This window comes from Anser anser, assembly GCF_964211835.1.
Source record: "Anser anser genome assembly, chromosome: 7".
NCBI classification, from domain to species: domain Eukaryota; kingdom Metazoa; phylum Chordata; class Aves; order Anseriformes; family Anatidae; genus Anser; species Anser anser.
In genome coordinates this window covers 14702667-14726288 of record NC_139727.1, presented here as the reverse complement: position 1 = coordinate 14726288, position 23622 = coordinate 14702667, and the positions used below count along the sequence as shown (strand labels likewise).

The following is a 23622-nucleotide window of genomic DNA, read 5'->3' as shown; positions in this document are numbered from 1 at the left end:
TAGAGCTATTCACCTACAGAAGCTCTTCCACTCAAAAGCAGCTGAGAAAGTCAGGACACAACATGATAAAAAGCCTGATGAGGAGAAGCAGAAGAGGACAGCAGGTCAGTGAGACGGAGAAGATCAGACATGGCCATGCAGTGATTGAGGCCAATCCTTTACTGACAGACTGAGAGCTGCTTGGGCTTACGGGAGCCTGGCAGGTGAGTGGGAACGTCAGTGTTCAATAGCCTGTTTCTGTTACCACTCTGCAGTAATTGAGGCAAATATTGTGTACTCCTGAACTTTATGAATAAATATGGCTTTGAATTTCCAGACTTGACAAAAGATTCCCAAATAGAGATAACCCAAAGTTTTTCTGAGTTACAGCAGAAAAATGGAGACTGCAAAACCTTTATTCAATTGCTTTACCACATTTGCTTCTAAGCATTTTGTGATATGGAATCTAAATGTTATACGTGTTTAGGTGTGTCCTAAACGGCAGTACAAGCCTAAATGTTTGTCATATAAATGTGTATGTTTCTTTTCTCAGAAGGCCTCTACCCAATTTTGAAAGAATTCTGAGTAATTCCACTGAATTGAGTTCTTCTCAGACTGACAAATTTAGGGCAATCCAAGCAACAGAATTTGTTTCTCTCTTAAATTATAACCTATCTATGGTGAAGTTGTGCTTTGTTGGCACACGGTCACACTGCCATAGCCCTGTATTTCTATGGTCTGTCATTCGTAGATAGATATCCTACGTGAGAAAAAGTGTGATCCTTAACTGGATTTTCATTACTTCCTTTATGATTGGCTGTAAGTTGATATTCCTTTCTGAGGTTTCATAGGTACTCTAAAAAGCTCTCCAGGGGAAACTATGTAAGAAGTTCTGTCACTGGCATTAACTAAGTTGCCCTTTTTCCATGCAAACACCCCAAACCCCGAAAGGTATACATTTTTCTCAGAACAGGCTAGTTAGGAGTCATATTTTCAAAGTTTCCTTTCTTACCTTAGAATGATCTTAAATTTAACTTTCTAGATTTATTTTAAGAGGTTCATTTTCTGAAGCTCTTTTCCACCCTAAGGCATTTTCTTTCAGAGCTGGTTTAGTGAGCTAGTGAAACTTGTCAATAACTATCAGTGAAAGTCTATATTTTTTTTTGTATTTTCTGGCTATTAAATTGGATGGCATAGCAAGGTATTTACAAAATCTGCTAGAGATAATTTCATTTCAAGTCCTGAATCACAATCTGAAGACACCAACCTCTTTTTGTTAATGACATTCATAGACAAAGTATCCCATTTTCTGAAATATTAATCTCTACTAAGTTACCTGCCTCAAGTGTAGAACATGAATCCTCCCTGTAGCAGACAATCAGGAAAAAAACAAAGCACAGTACCAGTGAAGGTCTTAGTGTTTTCTTTTTCTGTTTCCTATATGTTAGAATATGTGCTTTGTAAGTTCTGCCTGCTGTCCAGCATCGTTACTGGAAGTGATCATGTTGTCACAGCTCAGCTGTGCTTTGTGAAACACACGCATGGTTTAAAAGACTGAGGATAGCAGCTGTCACAGTGACTGACATATACCCAGGTTCCCGGCTAGGTGACCAGTGGGCTTACTCCTCTTTACCACAGGTTTCATTCTGTTTTAATACATTTACTTTGACTGATTTCTTTTGTTAATGTCTTATACCAGACCTACTTCCTGATTTACAATGGCAGTGTTTCCTTACATAGCTAGTCCTGAAACTTTCAGTGAGTTTTCTTAGGCTCTCCAGGAAAGGCTCTCGAGGCCCTTTCTGAGAGGAAATAGCTCTCCAGCTATTTATCACACCCCATCAGAGAGGCATTTTGGAAGCTCAATTCTAAATTTAACACAAATTAAGCTAACTGAAAATTGCTTTTAGCTACTGAACTAATTCTTACCATCTTTCTCATTCTGTAGTCAATTCTCTAAAATAAAACACCTAAGGAAATCCAAAAGTCTTGAAACCAACAAAATCTTGTTTCCTACTTACTTGTGTTTCATAGTTGATAGCGTATAAGCTGGTGTATAAGCTCTTCTTGAAGCTTTTCCAAGGTTTACTCATCAGCTTTCTTTCCAATATGGATTCTCCAGGTAAAAAAGCATGTGTTTGTGTTGCTTTATCCCCCAGCTCCCAAAGAAGAAGAGATTTTCTTACTCTCCGGTGCTGCCATTTGTGCTAAGGAAATCTACAGGATCATCCTTCTACAAAATTTAATTTGAACTGGTCGAGTAGTTCAATAGGTGTTACAGGGAGAGGGGATGTGTGCAGAGAGTGTGAAAATATATATTGGTTCTCCACAGGAAAACCAGACTAACTATATATATATATATATATATATATATCCTGAAAAATATCCTGAAGAAAAATTTCTTTGCAGGTCCCTACTCTTCAGACCCCTTACATCCGTTTCTCTCTTTGGATGACCATTTGACCTTTTTTTTTAAAAAAAAAAAAAAATTCTTCCTACCTTTTTTCTGTATCTGCTCTTTTTTTCCCGTCTGTTCCTCCCTCTTTTCATTTCCACTCCTTGTCTCTTGTCTCTGGATCAAACTGGGAGGAAGGACATTTGAGCATCATTAGTTTGGGGACCTACAGGCATATATCACATTGCAGCAGACAACACAAAAAAATGAGCACTTCATCTAATCCCCAGGAATGACTGCTGGCATCAACACCCAGCAGACAAGTGCTGGAACTTTTGAAAGAACGTTGTCCTGCTGAAGATGCTGACAACTTGTCAAGCAGAGAGCTTACTAACATACATGTGGCACTGAGGCAACACAGATTTCACCAGTCCAGACTGCCATTCTGGAAAGGTCAAGAAAGTAGCTTAAACTTTCTGTTCCGGCTTTTATCAGGTTGATTGTTGTCTCTATGTGGAAAATAAACAAAACCACAACAAATTAGCTTCCGTTTTGATAAGAGGAATATTACACTTGCTCCAAATTCCATTTAAAATCTCCTTCTCAGAAGTAATATCAAAATTATCATCAGTCCAAAACAGTTACTTACTATCCTAAGTCAAGCTTGGGGTTAATGTAGTAAATTCAGACTCTTACATTTGGAATGTACATCCCTCATACTTTCATTTTGTTTTTATGGGGGGCAGAGCTAGCAGCTTTTTATATTTTAATTTCTCAAATATAGACTCCTTTTATGTCATATTCCTATAATATTTGAAAATCTACAACACTCAGAATAGATTCACTTAATGAAGTCAATGGAGTTATGCCAGGTACAAAACTGTGCAAAATTTGTCTCCTTGTCCTCATTATGGAGTGCTCCATCAAAAAGAGAAATTGCTGTCTAGTTTTGGCAAGAACACTGGGATGGTACTGCATATACAATATTCCTTTTAAGAGTTCAAGAACCTTCATAAAAGACTTTAATTAACAAAATTAACTTTAATTAACAAAAACACTACATAAGTAGCTATAGTGTGTCCTCTAAGGCAAGCTTAGTAGTCTGTTCAAATCATTTGCAGTTAACAGGTTGAGTAGATGCTTTCCTGTAACCCAAATTTATAGCATAGCTTGTCATAAAAAGCTCCTCTACAAGGAGAGATCAGCACCAGAAGGGTGGGTTTCAAGAATCTTCAAAAATCACAGAAATGTTCACGTTGGAAGGCAGCTCTGGAGATTGGCAAGTCCAGCCACCCTGCTCAAAGCAGGGTCAACTTGAGCAGGCTGCTCAGGGCCATGTCTAGTCAGGTTTGAATATCTTAGTTTACCAAGCAGGTTGAGGCTTTGGGATAAGCTCAGTGACTCATAGTGTAAATACTGTTTTGAAACTTTGAAATGTTGACATGTCCTATAAAAGACTAGTTTCTGAAGGTTATAACCGACACTTTACATTTACATCTTAATTGGACTTCTACAGTACCAGTTACTGATGATATTTAGGATAACTGAGCAAATATTTTATCTTGAGTATAAAACACTAATTACATTTTTTTGGAGGGATGATTTATACCTAAATGGAGTGAGTCTGTATAGACAACATTCTGATGAAAATCTCTGTTCATGGATTTTTATTAAGCTCTATTTGGAGAAATAAATCTAAGCTTTCTAAAAAAAAAACAGTCACAAATTGTGTATACACAATTTATTCCCTTTAAAATAGAAGAGCTTGACTTTTAACATCACAAAAGTGCTTTCTCTGTTGGAATCAAAAAAGATTTAAAAAGAGCCCTAGTTTGCCCTTCTCGCATGTATCTGTACACCACTCTGAACAATGGGAAAGGCTCACATCCTTCAAACAAATCTTTACTTGGACTGAAGTGGCCCTGAAAGATAGCAAGTTCCTAGTTCCAGTTGGTTCTGATGAGCAGCGTCTGATTTACAGAGAACCACTGGTAAGCCTCTGTGGATCAGTGCAGGTGCAAAACTGAAGTTACCATAAAAAGCTGGATGCATACCTTAACTTGAAATATGCTTTTATTTGCAGAGATGCAGCTAGGCTTTTTTTTTTTTTTTTTTAAAGTAGAGACACAGATAAATCAAGACTGTTTAGTTTTGCCTTCCCCCACAGCACAGTGTATTCTGTATGCTTTGGTTGTATGCATGGTACAAACAAATTACATAACTAGAGCGTGCAAAACAGATCTGACGTATGCCACACGGATCTGATTTCACATTGCATAAATGCCTGACAAGTATAATAAATAAACCAGACCTCGTTAATTGCTTTTCTAAGTCTCCTAAAATCCATGGACTTATTCCTGAGTGAGTTTGGTTACCTATCCAGAAAGAAACAAATACCGGGCAGAACTTCCCACTAGCCATTTGCAACATCCCAAATTGCAAACAGATGTATGAGATCAAATTAAGAAGCCTATGAAGCTTGTAGTTTGTGGATTAAATAATCTTTGGAACACTTTCAGAAAAATCTTCAAGCACCATGCACAACCCAAAAATTCATCTGGCAGTATAAAAACATGAATTAACACTAAGAAGTTCTTTAAAAATACCTGGAAAGATTAAGTATTCAACCTTCAAAATGTGGCAAGTATCACTAAGAATCAGGGGCATTTAAAATTCTCCAATTAGAAATCCTGAGCTAGTAGTATACAGTACGTGCATGTACCTGCATACAAAATTTGTACTTGACACTACCATTTATTAGCAATATGCTTCACTATTCTGACAACTTGAAGTTTTGGGGGGCATGGACTCTCTCTCACTGTACACAGGAGAAGCCTCCACAAAAACTGGGTCTTGACCATAGAAAGGACATCTATCTGACACTGCAATGTACACTAATTGTAGTAACACAGGATTTACATAGCTGATTCCATGCTCCTCATGAAGTTACCATTAGGTAGGATCACTTCTTCTATAAGAACAATGAAATAAGGTACAGAAATCTAATACCATCCTCCTAAAATTCATTAGAGCACCAATACCGTTTTATGATTCAAACATGACACCACTCAATGCCTTGGCATTATTCATATTATTTTCCAGACTAGCAATCACAGGAAGACTTTCCAGTCCACTCAGAGCGAGGATTTACAGCAGGCAGTGGAGAACATTTGGTTTAAAATGTGTTCTAAAACACTTCAGATGTGGTTGTCCAATACAATGGGTTTTTCTTCCTGTCTGTTTGCTGATGCTAGACATCACAGCACATTCCTGGTTTTCTCCCAGAATGCTTTCCTTCCAAATCACTAACAATCCTTGCAGTCTAGTAGTCAGAATTCCTGGGGTATTTCATTGGAAAAAGGTGTTCTGAATGTTTTTTCCCCCTCCCTAAGAGCAGGTTAAATAATCCAGCATACATAAATTTTCAGTTCAATATAGTTCTAGTTGTTGGCAGGTGGTTTTTTTTCCATGAAATATGTTCTTCATCTTCTTCAGGTGCTTTATCTAATTTGGCCAAAGTGAGTTTATTTCACCTCTGCAGACTTCACAATTCCAGCTTCTTCTTCTGCCCTAATAAGTTTTATTTTTTAACATATTTTTCTATCACTGAGTGACAGATAGGCTGAACACTCTTACTTAAACAAAAAATTTCAGCTGCAGGAGCTCTGGTATTTTGGGATTCCAGGAGCCAGATGGCCTCTTTTTCACTGATGTGTTTCTTTCTGTACTGAGAAAAAATATTTCCCTTTTCTTTTCCTCAGTCCTGAAAACGACTTCTTCATCTATTGGCTGTTTTGCAATAAGGGTCTTTAGTAGTATTTTACTCTCAAACAAGATCCTTTTAAGCTTTTTTTCATCTATAGGAACATTTGCCTGCTCCTCCTGCCTACAAGGGCATTTGGGTCTTCATGCTGCATTGGAATCAATCAGATTTACCTCACAGGAGTCAGTGGATCCACGCTACATTATACAGACTGAGGTGCTGGCCCCAGGCCTTAAATTTATGGTTACTTTGAGTAAAAGTCCTCTAAAATGATTCCCATAAAGCTTTCAGCACAGAAGAGATCTTCATTCCCCTCAGCCTCCCTCCTTCCCCCTTTTTTTTTTTTTTGGATTAGACGTCATCCTCCCTGAGAACAGCAATTCTAGTGAAATTTATGTCTTCTATCTCCTTAACCGCATTAATTGGCAGTAAGCAATACTGGATGTGTAAAGCATTCTTTGTCTCAGCAAATCAGGATCCCCCTAATTCTTCCCTCCTACAGACCCAGCATACCTCGAACTTTAACTCTTCCCATGGAGAAGGTTCACGTCCAGGGCTGAGAGAAGTGATGTAAACAGGAGGAGGTGAAAAGAACAATTTTGCAGTTCAAAGGCAAAATCCTGTATCTCTGCATGACTATCTCCATCTTGCACATTCCTCGTCTTTAACTATGATTTTAAAAAGGAAAAAAAGTAGAAAAAAAATGAGAGAGAGAGAAAAAAGCGTTCAAAAAAATCAAGTTGCCTCTGAGAAAAATTATTCTCAAAATTTTGTTGAAAATCCTGATCTGCTCCACTGTTATCTTCAACATTAATTTCCTGGATAAACTCCAGGAAATGATGACTACAGAAACATTCTGAAAACCTAGTTTTAAAAATTAGCACGGAAGCATAAAACAGGTCAGGTGGGAAGGGGCTTCAAGAGGGCTCTAGTCCAATCTCCTGCTCAAAGGAGGGTCAGCTATGGGGTAAGACTAGGTTGCTCAGGGCTTTATCCTGGAAGCTTTCAAGGCTGGAGACAACACAACCTTTCTGGGTAACTTGCTTTGTTGCTGGGCTGTCCTTCTGGGGAAAGAGGTTTCCCTTACAGCCAGGCTGAACCTCTCGTGTTCCAATTTATGCCCATTGCCTCTTGTCCTTGCACTATTCACTGCTGTGAAGAAGTTCTGTGCTCTTCATAACCACCTTCTAGGCAGCAGTGAGCTGCTGTTAGATGCCTCCAAAGCCTTCTCATTTTCAGACAGAACAAGTCCCATTTTCTTAGCATTTCCTTACAGAAGTGCTCTAGCCCCAACCACCTTGGTGGCCCTCTTCTGAACTTCCTTCAGTTTATCAGCGTCCTGCCTGTTTGGTGGGCCCAAAATTGCACACTGTCCGGATGAAGTCTCCTGAGCAACAAGAGAAGAGCGCTGCAGGCTCGTGCCCAGCTTGCTGTTCGCCAAGCCCCCCAGGTGCTTGTCAGCAGAGCTGCTCCCCTGCCAGGCAGCCCCCAGCTCATTGGAGATGCTTCCTTCCCAGCTGCTGGACTTGCATTTGTCTTTGTTCTCTTGTATGCCCCTCTGTACTTCTGTTTTGGGAACTTAATGAGCCTGCATTCCAATGCCTCCTCCAGGCCACTGACAAAGAAGTTGAAAAGGACAGGTTCAAGGACAGACCCCTGCGATACACTTGGCACTGGCCTCTGAGTAAAGCATGTCCCATTAACTGCTGCCCTCTGAGGCCGACTCTCCAATTGTTCACCCACCCAGACTGTAACATCCCAACCTGCACACAGGGATACAGTGGGAGGAAGCTGGAAGCCTTGCTATTGTCTTCTAAGTACTGCAGTTAGCAATTACTGCATTTGGAAAAATATAGCAGAGAACTTTTTTTTTTTGTTTCACATAACTTAGCAATTTTTTCTTTTCACTCCAGTATTTGCAATCCTACACTGCCTTTAATGGTATGGATAAACTGCAGGCCTAGTTGTGGTATCAGACCAGTTGGCATGACACCACTAACACAAAATCTCCTAAGATTTATGTCAATGTAAGTGATATCAATGTCAAGGTCTAACCTTTTCCCAGCTAGGTGACTCAGGGTGGCGATGGTCACCATTGCTTTTTTGCAGGCATTTTGGCAGGACGGTACAATCTTTCATTTATGGTGAAATTAAAACATTCTGATGAGACATGGGGTCGGGTGTATGAGTGTTTCTTTGAATAAAATGTTTGGAGCAATGCATTAGAATGCTTTTGATATGACGTGTGCAAATCAGAACAGATGACAGATCTGATTTCTGAGCAGTCCTAGGGCACTTGCCTTGTTTCAGTTTCTCTGTTTCCATATTGCTGTTGCAGTCAAACACAATTGTTACAATTAGCCCAGTATAGTAAAGCCATGTCAATGTCTTGCATAAATACAATGATCCCTACAGCAGTATGTAAAATGTCTCTTTTCACATCTCACAGCTTCTGTGTCAACTTCTGCAGTATTGTAATTAAGTCTAATTGAGTAGACTTACGGAGTTACACTAATGGTTATGTATAAGTACATGTCCCCCATAGCTATTTGTTCAAGGCATTCTTCATATCATTTAACTTGTTTCAATTATGCATATTATAATTTGCCTACTGATGTTTTTGCATGGTAATTTTAAAAAAGTACATGTGACCTACAGGATTTTCAATATTATTAACTTAAGATCTGAAGAGATTTGACATATGACTTAGTTTCTTTCCACTACTTTTTAACTCAACTGGTATTAAAATTACTCCCTGCATTTAAAAACGTATTTCAATTGTACTTCAATTATAACACAGTTGACACAAGATAATGAGAAAATAGATTAACTCTAAATAAACATTTTTCTATACTTGGTATAACTTATTTAGACAGTTTTGAAAATGAAAATCTTAGAACAGTCTTTATACAGAAGGAAATTCACCATTTTAGGCCTCAGTTAGAATAAAAAATATTAACATGTATTTCTTACCTTAGTCACAAAAACTGTATTTTGAAGACAAGATATACAACATTGCCTAAGTCTTTGTTCTTCAGGAACTCTGCTTGTACAAGGTAAAATTGCTAGATTCAAGAAATGTTAAGCTGTTTAGTTAAAACTTGAAGAGCTTGCCTGAATATATGCTTGTCTTCCTTTTTAATTCACTTTAAAAGGTAAGTTGTTTTGCACCAGAAAATTCAAGCAGCGCTTAGTTCCTACATGTAACAAGTCCTGAAAATACAACAACCAACACCCAAAATTATGTGCACACTCCATAAATAAATTATCAATCTTCAGATGTACCTCAGTGTTAAGAGTACGTCATTTCTTTGGGGCCTGGATTCGTCAAACCACCTAAACCAGTGAAAGCAACTCAGATAAACACGAGTGAATAGCACAGGATTTTAACAAACCTATGGCATGCCTGGAAGCAAGTAGAATGCCTATCACTGACCAACAGCTGTAACTGAGGGCTACAGAGCCCCAAAACACAATTCAACAGCTGGTTGTCTGAAGAGTTTCCAGACAGGAGGAGACAGAAGATGGCCTACAGACTGCTAACAGAACAACAGCAACGCGGGGAAATTCCCAAAGACAACAAAATGACGGAAGACTGTATCTGGGGTGAAAAACGCACAGAGAAGTGTGGCATATCTGAACTAACACCTGTGTGGAAGTCGAGTACCACAATAAACACTGCAGTTGACAGAGGTAAAGCAGGTCCGCACTCTGAGTACATCCATCCAGACCTCTTCCATCTGAGGACGCCCTTGCAAAAAGGCTGCAAGATTTTTAAATTAAAAAAAAAAAAAAAAAAAACAACTGATTTTGTCTGAATAAAAACTGGATTGTTTCCATTAAAACAGAGAAAGCTCAAAGCAACTAGAACAGACATGAAAATCAGAATTTATACAGAAATCATGTGTCTTTGCTTTCAATCAACTCAGTACCTTTCTGAGTAGCAGCAATCTCTGTCACCAGACCTTTTCAGACATGGAAGAGTTCTGGACAGCTTCTCAGTGCCTCTCCTGGCCATCCTGCAATCTTTGTGCAAGAGATGAAGGCTCCTGGCTCCCTGCTGCAACTCCCCTGCTGGCCTAACCTGGCTGTTCCTCAAGCTCATTCCCTCAACGATGCTCAGTGGCTCTCCTCTCCTCTGCCCCTGCAGATCTCACCTCACCCCATCTTCTTAGAGGAACATGTAGGTAAAACAACTAAAATCTGTCAAATCTGTTTTTTTGTTTCTTTCTTTCTTTCTTTTTTGATTAAACGGTTGCTGCTGAGTTGAGTAATTTAACAGATTCATCCCCAAGGAGCAAAAAAACCCTTCAGATTCCAGAGGGAGCAGGGAAAGGGCTCATGGATTTCTGAAACCCACGCTTGCTCAACATGGCCTTGCTCTCTCAGGGCCTATGCTATCCACAGCACTGAGGTGGAGACTAAAGAGACGTGGGGTTACAGACACAGATGTCCTGATGCTCTCTCAATGAGAAGCCAAAGGCTCATTAAAAACTTTCAGCCTTAAATGCCTAGTATATACAGAGATGACTAACTTACATCAGGGAAAGAATCTAAACTGAATTGAAATTAAGAAGCAGATGCATGAAGAAATTGAAACAAGCTGGTATTAAAAATGAAATAAAAGGCAGTAGAGGAAAGGAAAAAAGAAGAGACTGCTAGTAAGAAAAAGGAGAAAACATAAACCTAGCACTTCCCAAATCACCACTTAAATACCAGTAGTCTATCAAGTACACACCTGTTCTCCCCACACCCCTGCTGAGCACATGAAAAAAACAATTTAAAGAAATGGTAGCAAATGTGAAAATTGCAGGCCTATTCATCACAGCTACTGGAAGGGAGCAAAACAAACCAATAAGCCTTTATTTCTGAACAAGCACATGACGACTGCACGTAACACGCACACACAACCCCGCATCTTCTGCTACTCGTGGCTGTGTACTGAGTTTCTTTCAAGCAATAAAAGCAAGAGTGTTATGATGCCATGATGCAAGAGGACCTACATTTACTATTCTCATTTTTATGGGTTCTTTTTATTATGTAAATACTATCTACATCAGATGCCTGAGCATATGGAAGGCAATGGCAGCAGGAACTATTATTGGGTCAGACCCTCCCAAATCACCTAACAAAACTGCTCCTCTCTGCCTAAGACACAAGTGCAAGCCAGACAACAGGAGGATAGATAGATGTTCCATTTGTCAACAACTGATAGAATGGCAAGTCTTAATTTTTATTTCTCTAACAACATGATAGGGGTTCCTCCTCTAGGGAGTCAATTCTCAGGAGATGCCAGATGTGTTGGCTTCATTATTGGACATTTATTACAGACCAAATGTTAATGCTGAATCTTTTAAAATATATTTAGGGCAGGATCCCAAGCAAGCAGCAAGTAGTAGTGGTTTCTAAGAGGTCATACAGTGAGAATCACACACAAAAGAATGTTCAAAACAGCAAAGTCACTGGTATAAAATCCCCCTTTTGTACAACTTAAACCTAAAACTGGGAGCCTGGTGCAAAAGCTCAAAATAAAGCAAAAGGACATTGACAGCAATGTTTTTAGCTTGAGACTTTCACACCTGCACCATTAGACTGTACCTTCTTGGAAAAGAAAACTTGGTCCTCAAGACAAAGAATCAATCAGCAGACCAAAATGTTTAAAAATGGAAGCACAAATGAACCATACGAAAATTAATTGCGAGTCTTGTTCTTCTGGGTATTCAGGTTGCAGGATTTAGATTTCACTGATAAACAGCTTGTATGTTCTCCAGACATACAAGGGAAAAACAGGTTTGTTATCTCATAGAACTCTGAAGCACTTCTTACAGAAAGAATGATGAAGAAACATCATTCTGCTAAACTTATTTGACAAATACTTGAGTGCACTACTCTGGATGACAGTTATGTAACTTCCCAAGGTTTATGTATGGCCAACGGTTTTCAAAGGATGCAAATCAGCTAGCTTTTCAGATTAATTCAATCCTATGTGTCAATCATCTACAAAATGATTTTATGCCTTAAGGGGAACAAACACTAAAAAACTTCCACCCCTGGTGTGTTCTACTTCATTTTGTTTTGTTTACTGCCTTTGCTATTGGTGCCTTACAGATGTTATTGTTCATTTTGGTATTTTTAAATCACTCTTTTTAAAAGCTGGCATGTGACTGCCCTGCAGTGAATAAGAGTAAGAAGCTGTCAGTTTGATAGGACTGCTTAGAGATTGCTCTTTCTCTGTGCTGTCATTGTATCTGAGATGCACAGAGCGACAAGAAAGCTACAGAAATAAACTCCTTAGCTATGGAACAACTCCCTCCATGCCACTGTTACTGTTGTTTTGTGTTGTGTTACTGGGAAGCTCCATTGTATTAGATGTTGTGCAAACCTGGAACAAAAGTTTGTCCCTGCTACTGAGCCCATACAGCATAAGTCATGAAATTCGCTTCACATCAAGGATCCTGGAAATGCACAGGAAATCACACAATCATAGAATATCTGAGTTGGAAGGGACCCACAAGGATCATTGAGTCCAACTCCTGGGTCCCCAAAGGACCACCCCAAAAAATAAAAATTTTAAAAAAGTTTAAAATACTGTAGACATTACTGCAGGAACTGGCCTCAGGAGGTCATCTCGGATATCTTTCTGCCAAAAGGTAGGATCAAGTCCACCTGAAGCAGTTCCTGATGATCTGTCCCACTGGCTCCAAGACACTAGCAGAAACTCCACAGCATTCCCAAAATCCCATGGTCTATTCCAGCATTTAACTACTCCAACCGTTACTGAGTTTTCTTGTCTTCTAAGCACAGAACTCACCTGCCAAGCCTATTATTTTTTATCCCAACAGTAGTAGAGATGGAGTAAATTCACTTCCTCTTTGCAAGTGATCTCACAGGCAGCTGAAAAATAATTTCATGTCTGCCCTCAAATTTCTTCTTCTCTAGCTAAAGACCCATTCCTCAACTCTCTACTATGACCTGTGGTTCATGTTTTTGATGCCTTTAATCATTCTTGCTCCTGTCTTCTAGGATCGCTCCAAACTAGTTCACAGCTTTAAGATACATGCCCACAGCTGGACACGGTACTCCAAGGCCTTGGCAGTGTGAAGCAAAGCAGATGGACGCCTTATCTTGGTTTTGGGAAGCTTGCCTTTCCTCTTGACAGCATGACATTGTTGACTCACACTCAGTTTGTGAGCTATTACCATCTCCAGATTGTTGCAGTAAGGATTAATTGTGCAATCCATTATTCCTAAGTACTGAACCTTGCTTGCATGTATCCTATTATACTGCATCCCCTCTATTTCACCTGTTCTGCAAGTTCTCATTTTTTCTTATTACTGTTTCCAATCTTCCCATATGCTTCCTACTTCCAAGCCACACACTTGTGTAAGCAGCGATGAAGTTCATCCCTTTAGTGTTAGCATTCAAATCCTTCCTAAAAAGGTCTTTAATTCACATTTATCGGAACAAGTCTAGTTTCTATAAAGGGCATCACAGCACAGCCAGTAGGGCTCCATCCCTGCTTTCCCCGGCAGGCTGTGCTAATGGTACCTTTTCTGGAGCAGCAGCAGGGGCATTACTGAAGTCATCCTATCAAACATAACAGGAATGCTGCAGACAGTGATTTATAATGACTAACACTGTTGAGAAGAAATTTACAATACAAATTGGGGTAGAGACTTCAATGTCTTTAACGCAATAGCTTACAGTTCTGAAGAGAGATCTGAAGGGTGAGGTCTCAACAGAAACGCATTAAAAAACCAGCACCTTGTCTTTGGCAGGGAAGTTAGTGATAAACACGCCTGACTAGAGAATTTATAATTGCAACAAGCACAAAAAGGTCCTCCAGACTGGGCTTTCTTGTTATTCAATTATTATATGGACTTCAGTATCTTTCTAAATGGATCTTTTTACTATGAGAAACCAGTTTAAATACCAGAAATACTAGCACATTTATTGCTGCTCTTTACGGTATAATAGTCACTTTGTGACTTAGGAAAATGAGTCTTACGGGAGTTCTACTGAGCTGGGAAGTTGAAAAGGTCGTTGCATTACTGTGAACTTATCCCTTTTATGCTTTGCTGTTCAAACACTGTGTTTGAGTAAGGACCTAGTCCTGTGTAAAAAACACACAGCTAAGAACACTAGATCATTCCTTTAGGATTAATTATTTTGACGGAAACCAATGAATGTATTTTAGAAATAGCTGCAGGCAAATGTTAATAGGAGATTAATCTTTCATGCCTTTGAGAACTTTTTAGACAAAATAAAGATACATTCAACTTCCCCCTGAGTTCCAAATGCGAACAAGATCTCCTAGTTTACATACTAACTTTTGTGATAAGTGAGACATCTATCAAAATGGATACAAGTTTTGCCCAGAGCAACAAGATAATACCTAATTGTTAAGCCATTTAACACCAGTAGCAAGAGTTTTAGTAACAAAGCTTATAATAATTGCCTCTTCAGGTGGGACATGAAAAGAACTGTCAGACCTGCTTCTCAGTCTTCTGTTTTGGCTCCTCTGAAGCTGATAAGAAAACTCTTCTGCAAGGAAAACAGACCATTTTTGATTCCTTTATGGCGATGAGATGGTCCTGCTCTCATTAAATTCAGTAATGAAATACTTCATTTCAGTGGCTGGAGAAAGAGGCCACTTCTTACAATGCTGAAAACTTGTGCAGAGGGTGAAAAGCAGCAGCGGTAACTGGTAACCTCAACTCTGACAGCCCTGGTCTCTGACAACTTGTTGCTTCTCACCTGCTGAGATGCCAGGTACCCGTCAGCCCCCATGGGGCACTGCCCAGCCCAGGCGAGGGCTCCTCCTGCACTGCTCCCACCAGCTGGCCACCCCCTGGGAGGGCCCAGGCCTTGTCCTCTCTCCATTTAATTCAAGAGCAGACTTGTGTACCAGCACACTGTCTTCTCCAATTGAGAAAGAGTTCCCTAACTTGCAAAGAAGAAACACTTCCCTAACTTGCAAAGAATAGGTAAGGTGTAAAATACACATGGTTTGTAAACTACACATGCTGTGAAATGCATTTAATGAACAAAGAGTTCTTCTTTTTAGAGTACCAGGACACTGAAATCCCCTGCTACCAGTTCTTGCACCATAACTTTAACAATAATGCCTTGGCATTTCATGAAATACCTGCAACTTCAGTGCATGTCACTCAGTGACTGAGTGTAAAGATGGTGATAAAGTTGTCAAGCAAAATGGCTGGCTTTGCATTATGACTGTCTTTTACATGTGTGCATGTGAGATTATCAACACCATACATTTGGAACAACAGCATTGCACCCTAAGGTTTGGCAATCATACTTCTCATTACTCTTGTCTCTTTACAAGGTTCATCTCACTACAGAAAAATAAACATTTGTATTCACTCTCTCTCCAGAAATAAGATCACATAAACATCAAGATGATGCAGGTGTTTAAGATGCTGACATATCATGTCAAAGAAGGTTAAAAAGATTTATCCATCCGAAGTAATAAACAACTTCCTTGATTAGCACAGGCCTATAAATGCAACTCACATGTTACTGATTTTCAGTAGTTTCTGTTCTGTGATTAATTGTTTACATGGTGTTCAGTGCTAGGCACTAGATAACACATTATTCTTAGTGTTACGACAATATTCTCTGTTGACATCTTTTAGCTGTCTACACTTCCTGCAAGCAGACTTGGCAAACATTACTTGAATGTTTATAATGTTTGCTCACTCCTGAGTACAATGTTAAAAATTCAGTTGGTAGAGATTTTAAAACCCATTTTTGTAGCACACTCGCTAGTCCTCTTGCATTGCTCTACATTATTAATTTCAGATTAATTTTACCCTCTGGTCATACACAGTTAATGGAACTCCCTGTACAAATACCTGAAGCAAAATGCTGTATTCACAGTAGTTTCCAGGCACATTTATCTACATTGACAAAAATCAGAACATTTTTATAATCTATGCATTAGTCAGTAAAATACTGAAGTATCTTACCAGAAAAAGTCCAATATACATATTGTATTTCTGTGATACAGCTCCAGGCTCAGTGAGCCTTTTGTTTGTTTTTTTTTTTATCTACGTCAGGATTGTCTTGTCCATCTGAAGCACCGCAACAAGCCATGTACTTTTCTGCTATTTTCTAAATATTTTTCCAGGGTCCAATATCCAAATACAATAAAAGTAATGCCACATTCAAAGCAAAACTGTGTGTCTGTATTGACCTTTCTTATGCCTCGTGGTTCTTTTCCCTTATCTTACTCTGACTGCTTTTCATCAGAGAGTGGAGGAGAAACAGGCTGTCTGTGCAGCTATGTACACATTTAGTGGACAGACCACTGGCACACAAACCTGCTTTAGATAAAAGGTGATTATCCTTTCCTTCACATCAAAATAAGGCAGCCCAAGAAACTGTCTTGTTGTCATTTATGCTGTAATAACACAGTGAATGTACAGGGAACGACCGTTAAAGATTGGGGTCCATGTGAGTACCTGGTGTAAGCAGAAAGGAGATATACTTTCATAAATTACAGTCAAGGAATGGGCTTCTGTCTCTTTTTCATAAAGACTGACTATTTTTTTCAGGTTATCTATTTGACAGGAAAAGAGTATCAGCCATCTCCTAACATGCTACTTAGATCAATCAGGTACTCAGATGTAATGGCAAAGAAGGAGGAGAGCCAAACAGGCATGCCTGAGGGCTCTTAGTAATGGTTTATGCTAAAAAGAGACACAAAGAAAAAAAAAAAAAGAAAAAAAAAAAGCCAAGAGAGAAGTTATCCAGGACTCGCTCTCCACACTAACAGGCCCAAGTCTTCAATGTGATAGCAGAATACCAGAGAAGTAAAGATATCAGCCAGTGATGGGTGACAGGAAAAAAGGCAGAGGACTGAAAATGTCAATAGCAACACAACATTTCTGGCTTCAGAGGCATGTAAAACACCAGAATGGTAATCATGGGGTCTGTGTGGTCCCTGTGAAATGAAGAGCAAAACAACTCAGGTAATGCCGAATTCCAAAAAAAGGACACAGAAGGGATCTGTGAGTCACTATAGTGAAAGAGAAATGGTAAATCTCTGATAATAGCCTTGTCTTTCCTCTGTCCTCCACATTAAGTATTCACTGAGCCCAGTTAGCCTCAGAATATCCTTGTGTATCTCCCAGGGACCCTCTTTGGAATGAGGAAGTGCTTCTACAAAACGAAAACATCTCAGTTACTATCTTACCATAAAGAACGTGGATGAAAGGCTAAAACTGAGTTGAAAAAAGAAATGTCACTTCATGAAAGTAGAATTGCTAGGCAAAGAGAAACAAAAACAGTGATGGGGACAATTCTGTTTTGGGGAAGGCACTGAAAATTCCATTGGTTGCAAAACATATGAGATAATTTCCCAAATTCTCTTTCTCAGTGAATGAGCAAAGTAGCTGCTCTATTTCTTCCTGACATTATAACTCAGGTAATAAATAATATGTTAACCTTCCCAATTTCTTAACATAAATAATATGAGAAAGATTCAACAATCAGAAAGCTCATTTATAGAAATCAACAGATTTAGTTCCTGCACCGTTCAGGGCAAGGAGTCCTCCAGCTCACATGAAGCTTACATTCACAAAGTCAGGGAATAGCATAGAAAACGTGTAGGTCCTGTTCATATAAATCACAAGTTCTGAACTCTAACCTGTTGTTCTCAGCTGGGTAAATTAAATAAGAATTGTGTTACCTATAGAATCTACCGATTCTCTTCAAAGGTCTGATGTCCACATGATTTCTGAATTTCTGCTGCCACTTCCTGGGTATAATAGGAAAACTAGAGAACAGCTTGAAGAACAGAAGCACGAAGCATGTGCTAAGCATTTATATTTATGCAATATTTCAAGAAGTTGTTTTCCATCTTAAACCAGGATTAGCATTCAGGGCAAAGAAAGTGAGATGGACTTGGAAATCTCACCAGCTTTTTCTCTTGCTTTCTAACTGGCTAGAAGACTCTGTTAGGGAGTCTGAGACCACAGCCATATGGCCAGTAATGACAGTCTGTTCAGTGTCATCCCCTACGTTATTCTGAAACGTGCAGGTTTTCATAACAAATTATTATCTGAACATTGTCAGTTAAATAATATACATGCTACATAAGCGGGAGAAGAATCAGCATCTTTTATATATTTTTTCCTCCCCTTTGGAATATTACATGGTTCAATATATAAATATAACTTCACAGTTACTATTCTTTTCTGACAGTGAAATATGAAAGGGTATATTTTCCTCCATACGGATGCAGATTTCAAGGACAGTGAATTTCATGTTTTTCTTTGCCAGAAAATTGTTGTGATCTGAATACATTTTTAAAAAATTACCATGCTAGCAAGTGATTAAGAAAGAAAACATTATGTATTGGCAGCAACCAAATGAAAAGCAAATAATAAAGATGGTTAGAAAAGCAGCTCAAAGAATTCTAATCCCTTTCTAAATTAAATCATTTTAAAAAGTAAATGCCTATTACAAAAAATGGTGACATGTAGCTTGTCCTGGCCTTTCTCCCCGACCCACAACATAATTCAATTTACTGCCTTGAAGTTACTCCTGACTTACCGAGGTGCAAACAAGATCAGAATGAGTCTCTGAGCATCTGCCTCAGGGTGAACTCTCAGCCGCTGAAAGATTAAGAACAGAAGTTGCTGCAATCCTGTACGTCCTCTGCAGCACAGTGCTGACTAAAGCAATCATGAACCCATCATAACTTACGAGATTGGACAGCTTATGGTTGCTTTGTGTTGTCAGTGTATCTCTACATACAACATAAAAAGATACACAGTAAAATCATACCAGTAGCAACCCAGGGCTTAAGTTAGAGCAAGTTTACTTGCAGTTTACACAATGAAATCTTCTAGGCTACAGTCATTCTTAGGCCACCTGCAAGCCACCTGGGAAGCTCTCATGATGAGCAGAACCTGAGTTACAACAAATCTCTCCTGCCAGAGGCTGTACCACTGCCCCAGGTCTTCTTGAGGACCTGGGAGACACTGGGAGCTGCGGTAATTAATTTAAGATCCTGAGCTGCATTATTTGGATTGTACCCAACAGATTAAGGAAAGTGGTTGTTCTCCCTTTTTGAGACTTGGGAGACCACACCTGCAGTACTCCACCCAGCTTATGCACCCAAGTACAAGAAAGACACGTACAAGAGGAAAAAGTCCACTGGAAAGCCATAAAGATGGTCAGGATGGATGAGACACAGAATGTGCAAGAAGTACCTGAGCAAATTGGGCTTAGTCAGCCTGAAGAGCAGTCTAAGGAGGCATCTAATTCCTTTACCCAACTACCAAATGGGAGTTTGTAGAGGACAGTAACAGACTCTGTGAGGTACCCTGACAAAGGATGAGAGAAAGTGAGAAGTTGCGACAAGTGAATTTACAATAAGCTGTAAAGTTGCTTACCAAGATAGTAGCCAAATACTGAAAAGTTTCCCAGGAAATCTGTGGGACCTTCCACCTCTGGATGGAGGCCCCAAGCAACCTTAAGTGACTTTGAAATGGACTTCATTTTGAAGTTGGCCCTGCTTTGACTGGATGGTTGGACTAGATGATGTCACTGCCAACACAGATTATTCTGTGACTTCAGCATCTGCTGTCCTTGGCAGCTCACTGTCTCCTCGCACTGACTGTACATGCTTGGATGTTGCTAATGTCTTTTAATATTTCATCATCATGGTCCAATTCTCCCTTTTCCCACAAAAAGGGCAGCAGCTACAACCCCATCTCACTGGCTCCTCTTCCTTCTCCTCTTTTTCTCACTGATCTCACAGCCACTGTTATACCCATCCACGGTAGCACAATCTCTAGAGGTCACATGTACATTTGTGTGGAACAGGAAAGGTTTGGGACCAGAAAGCTGAAACCATGCTGACAAACAAAATGTTCTCTGAGTCACAAACACTTCCTTGCTCCCATCCTTTCTTCCTGGTGGAATGTAAAAGAGTCGATCGAAGTTATGTTTCTTCTAAGCCATCTTAACAAGAAACAGCTTGAATGGGACAAAGCACATATTTCTTAAAGACAACTTTTTATAAACATTAGTGGCAATTTTTTAGAGATGGTTGTAATTTTTTTTCAAAGATTTTTTTTTTCACAGATGCACGAATTTCTACAACATGTACTAAATGTAAAAAATAGTGCCAATGACTAAGTGAGATGTGATCAGCGGGGCTGGAGGTGCAGATGAGATTCTCTGCCCCATCAGACTGCACTGCAGAGCAAAGCTCAGCCTCAAGAGCTGAGGCATCAGCCTGGCTGCCAGCTGGTAAAATTTACACTGGAGTCCAGTTTTGAACAGAACTAGATGACAGCTATTTTCATTTACATACATGTCTACCTGGGGTTTTGTATGCACACATACACTTGGGAGTGAGTGTGTACACCCTCCCATGTGTTTAACTGTGAAGAACACATGTAGACAGGCTTGTTGCACAGCCAGCAATTTCTTTCTGTTTCAAAATTATACCTCTCAGCAACACCATCACTCAGTACATATCCAGACTGGAATGTTAATAACCACGGAGTTTGGTCTAGTTTATAATCAGAGTAGCACAATCAAATTTATCATGATTGCAGAAATGAGATGGGCCCTTATAGAGGTGATTTGCCTTGAATCTGAATCTGTAACTACAAAACTTGTCCTACCTTGTTGTGTTATCATTTTTCCAAAACAATTATTCTAGACATGTTATCAAAATAACAGTCAATCAGCATCTCTACTCCCTCTCACAATTTCCAGAACTAATGCATTTTCTTATGCTTGTTTTAGCAATGAAGAAAAGCAGCAATACTTCCAATAGCCCATTAAGAAGGAAAGCACTTTTTAACTCGTTGATCTCCAAATTACATCTGAATCCAGAGCATGAATTGCTTGAGGTGAACTACTTGCCTAACCTTGAGACATACCAGTCTGCGTGTTACACAAACCAGTATGCAAAGCATGCATGACGCAGGTTCGCTAGATTACTGCTGAGACATCTATGAAGAGAGGGAGCGTTTTGTGCTGTGTGTGCTGCACAGCTATCACCGGCGTTTGCATGAGGAGAAAATACAGGAGGGCATTTGTCTGGGGAAGACACAGCTGAGCTGTTTGGAAAGGATTCACCCGGGCTTCATTGCTGCAGTGTCCCTGAATAGGAACAACTTGGCAGTCATATATACGCAGCAATAACGTGACACCTTTGAGAAGCCCATTAACCTACTCCAAGGCTGATAATTAAGCATGACCGTAACTAAGTTGAGGACTAAAGGTGTTGAAGACCTTTAACAGCCAGAAATTCATTTACTGACGCCTGTGTTTTAGAGTGGCTAGCCGAAGCTGTGACGGCATGACACTGGTTCTCCCCTTGGAGAGCTGTGGCAGTTTGGAGCTGGTGGGCAGGTTCAGCACTTGGGCATGGCAGTCACACAAGGGAAGAGGAGAGGCAAGGCACGTTCCCCTCAGACTCACTGGGGGACACTGCATCAGAAGATTCCAGTGGAGTTTGCATCACCAATTTGCCTATTTTCTCTTTCATACAGATTTAATTTTTGTCCTGTACAAGCACAACAACAGAAAAATATCACACCTGGTTTTCTTGCTCCTTAATGTTCCCATTACAAGACACCAACTGGGTATTCCTGGCTAAAGGGCTCAGGCCTTACAGGGAAACCTCCTCAGAGGCTGTCCTGGGATTATACTTCCACAGCTTGCTCACAGGCCTCCTGCACTGACAGAAACCCCTCCAGGTATATACGAAATTTCAGTCACACACTGAAAAACACATCCAATTCAGGAAATATATTTCCATCTAGAAATATTGTGCCTTTTTTAGTCACAAGGGCAACAAAAATAATTGAGGGGGAAATACCCTTTAATTTCCAATTGATTTGCTCTTGGCATTCAACTATTTGTTTCCTGTTGATTGAATACTTTACCTAAAGATAGATTTGCTTAAGCACCCGCTTAACAGCTTTCCTAATTGCAGAATTATAGGATGTTTGTGAACATATTGCACAGAAAGGCCACAAGTTCCCTGGATCACACCAGTTCTCGTCTTTTTTTACTGGTAGGAACTGGAATTTCCATTCTGCAGGAGACTTCTTGTTATGAAATATATTTTTGATACTAGCAATAAAAACACAAAATTTTGAGCAGAATGAAAATATGTTAACAATCTTTGTCACTATACAAGGAGACAAGGGGAAGAAGCCAGAAAGCACATCACATTGGGATTTGCCTAGTTATATTTGAAGGCTGCAGGTAGCTTAAAATACCCCTAGGACACTGGAAAGCACAGAGCTGCTAGCGGAGGTCCCAGACAGCCTGTGTACCTTCCAGGCTGCTGTATGGCAAGAACCTATTGGGCAAACCTGCTTTTTAACAGTGCTGTATCTAGTGTCAACGGGATTCACATAATTCAATATAGGCAAATCACCATTTTCCAACTGGAAAGGAAAATTTCCAACCAGGGCTTCTTAACTACTTGGAATTGTTAGCACCCCATGGAAGCTGTTACATTTGGAGCTCACGGAATATCACTGCCAAACTTGAATCATTTGCAGCATTTTTTTTGAAAACAAGTCTCTTTTTTTTTTTTTAATTAGCATAGAAGTTCTGAGAACCCAATTTCATTATTTCAGATTCATATGTTCCCAGGCCAGATGCGCATAAGGGGCACTATGAGCTGCTCTAAACTTGACTTTTTAAATGACTTTTTACTCAATTTTCTTCCCAGTATTCACGGCAATGAGCTTATTTAAATGGAGTAGCTTATTAAACTGCCTAGGACAGAAATAACATTAAGATGATATAAAGGTGAAATGTAAAATGATAATCCACCCTAAGAAAGCTACTGTGAGTCATTTAAACTAGGCAATGTTTTACTTTTTTAATTAATTCAAAAAATATTCCTTTTACAGCACTAAGTTTTCACTGCAAGTAAAAACTATGGCACACTGAAACAGGATTGTGTTTAATAATTAGAGCTAGGGCTAAAATCTGCAGTCCTCACTGAAGTGAAACACTCAGCTTTTACACCCACCAGGCAATGTCTCCCTGTAGAAACAAGCATACTGTGATTTGGGCTAAAACTGATTTTGTTCTGCTCTTTTCTTTTCTTTTCTTTTCTTTTCTTTTCTTTCCTTTCCTTTCCTTTCCTTTTTTTTTTTTTTTTTAATATAACTCCACACTGTAAAACAGCACGTAAGAAGGACTTAAATAATCAGGAGGATCCCAGGATTAAAAGAAAGTATTTCAAAACAATAATAATGGGAATAAATTGCAACTGATTAAAAATACTTTAATAGGCTTATTTCCCCCACCTATAGAACACTTCTATTTTCTCCTCAAATTTGAGTGATAACTTCATTACACTTTCAAAATGAACGCTAGTTTTCATTTTCTCTTTTTTAGTAACAAATATTAATTTTGGCACCAAAGAGTCGTGGGCTCAGAAAGGGCTGTCTCTTGGAAGATGTCTTTT

General features: G+C 39.4%; 1 protein-coding gene across 14 annotated transcripts in view; it reads right to left on the bottom strand.

Moving 5' to 3' along the window:
- Positions 1 to 23622, bottom strand: part of LOC310902998 (uncharacterized protein) — a 409793-nt gene that overhangs the window by 254950 nt on the left and 131221 nt on the right. For 6 of the 14 annotated variants that reach the window (XR_014587196.1, XR_014587198.1, XR_014587199.1 and 3 more), the window contains exons 5-6: positions 6651 to 6805; positions 2479 to 2561 (exon numbers count right to left, since the gene is read on the bottom strand). Coding sequence is in view for 2 of the 14 variants with exons in the window: in XM_083845494.1 (XP_083701620.1) it covers positions 2479 to 2561; positions 18717 to 18778 (145 nt within the window). In the remaining 12 variants the exon portion in view is untranslated. Of the gene's footprint in view, positions 1 to 2013; positions 2139 to 2478; positions 2562 to 6650; positions 6806 to 18716; positions 18779 to 23622 lie in introns of those variants that run through there. The other 8 variants (XR_014587193.1, XR_014587194.1, XR_014587195.1 and 5 more) reach the window with 4 other exon arrangements.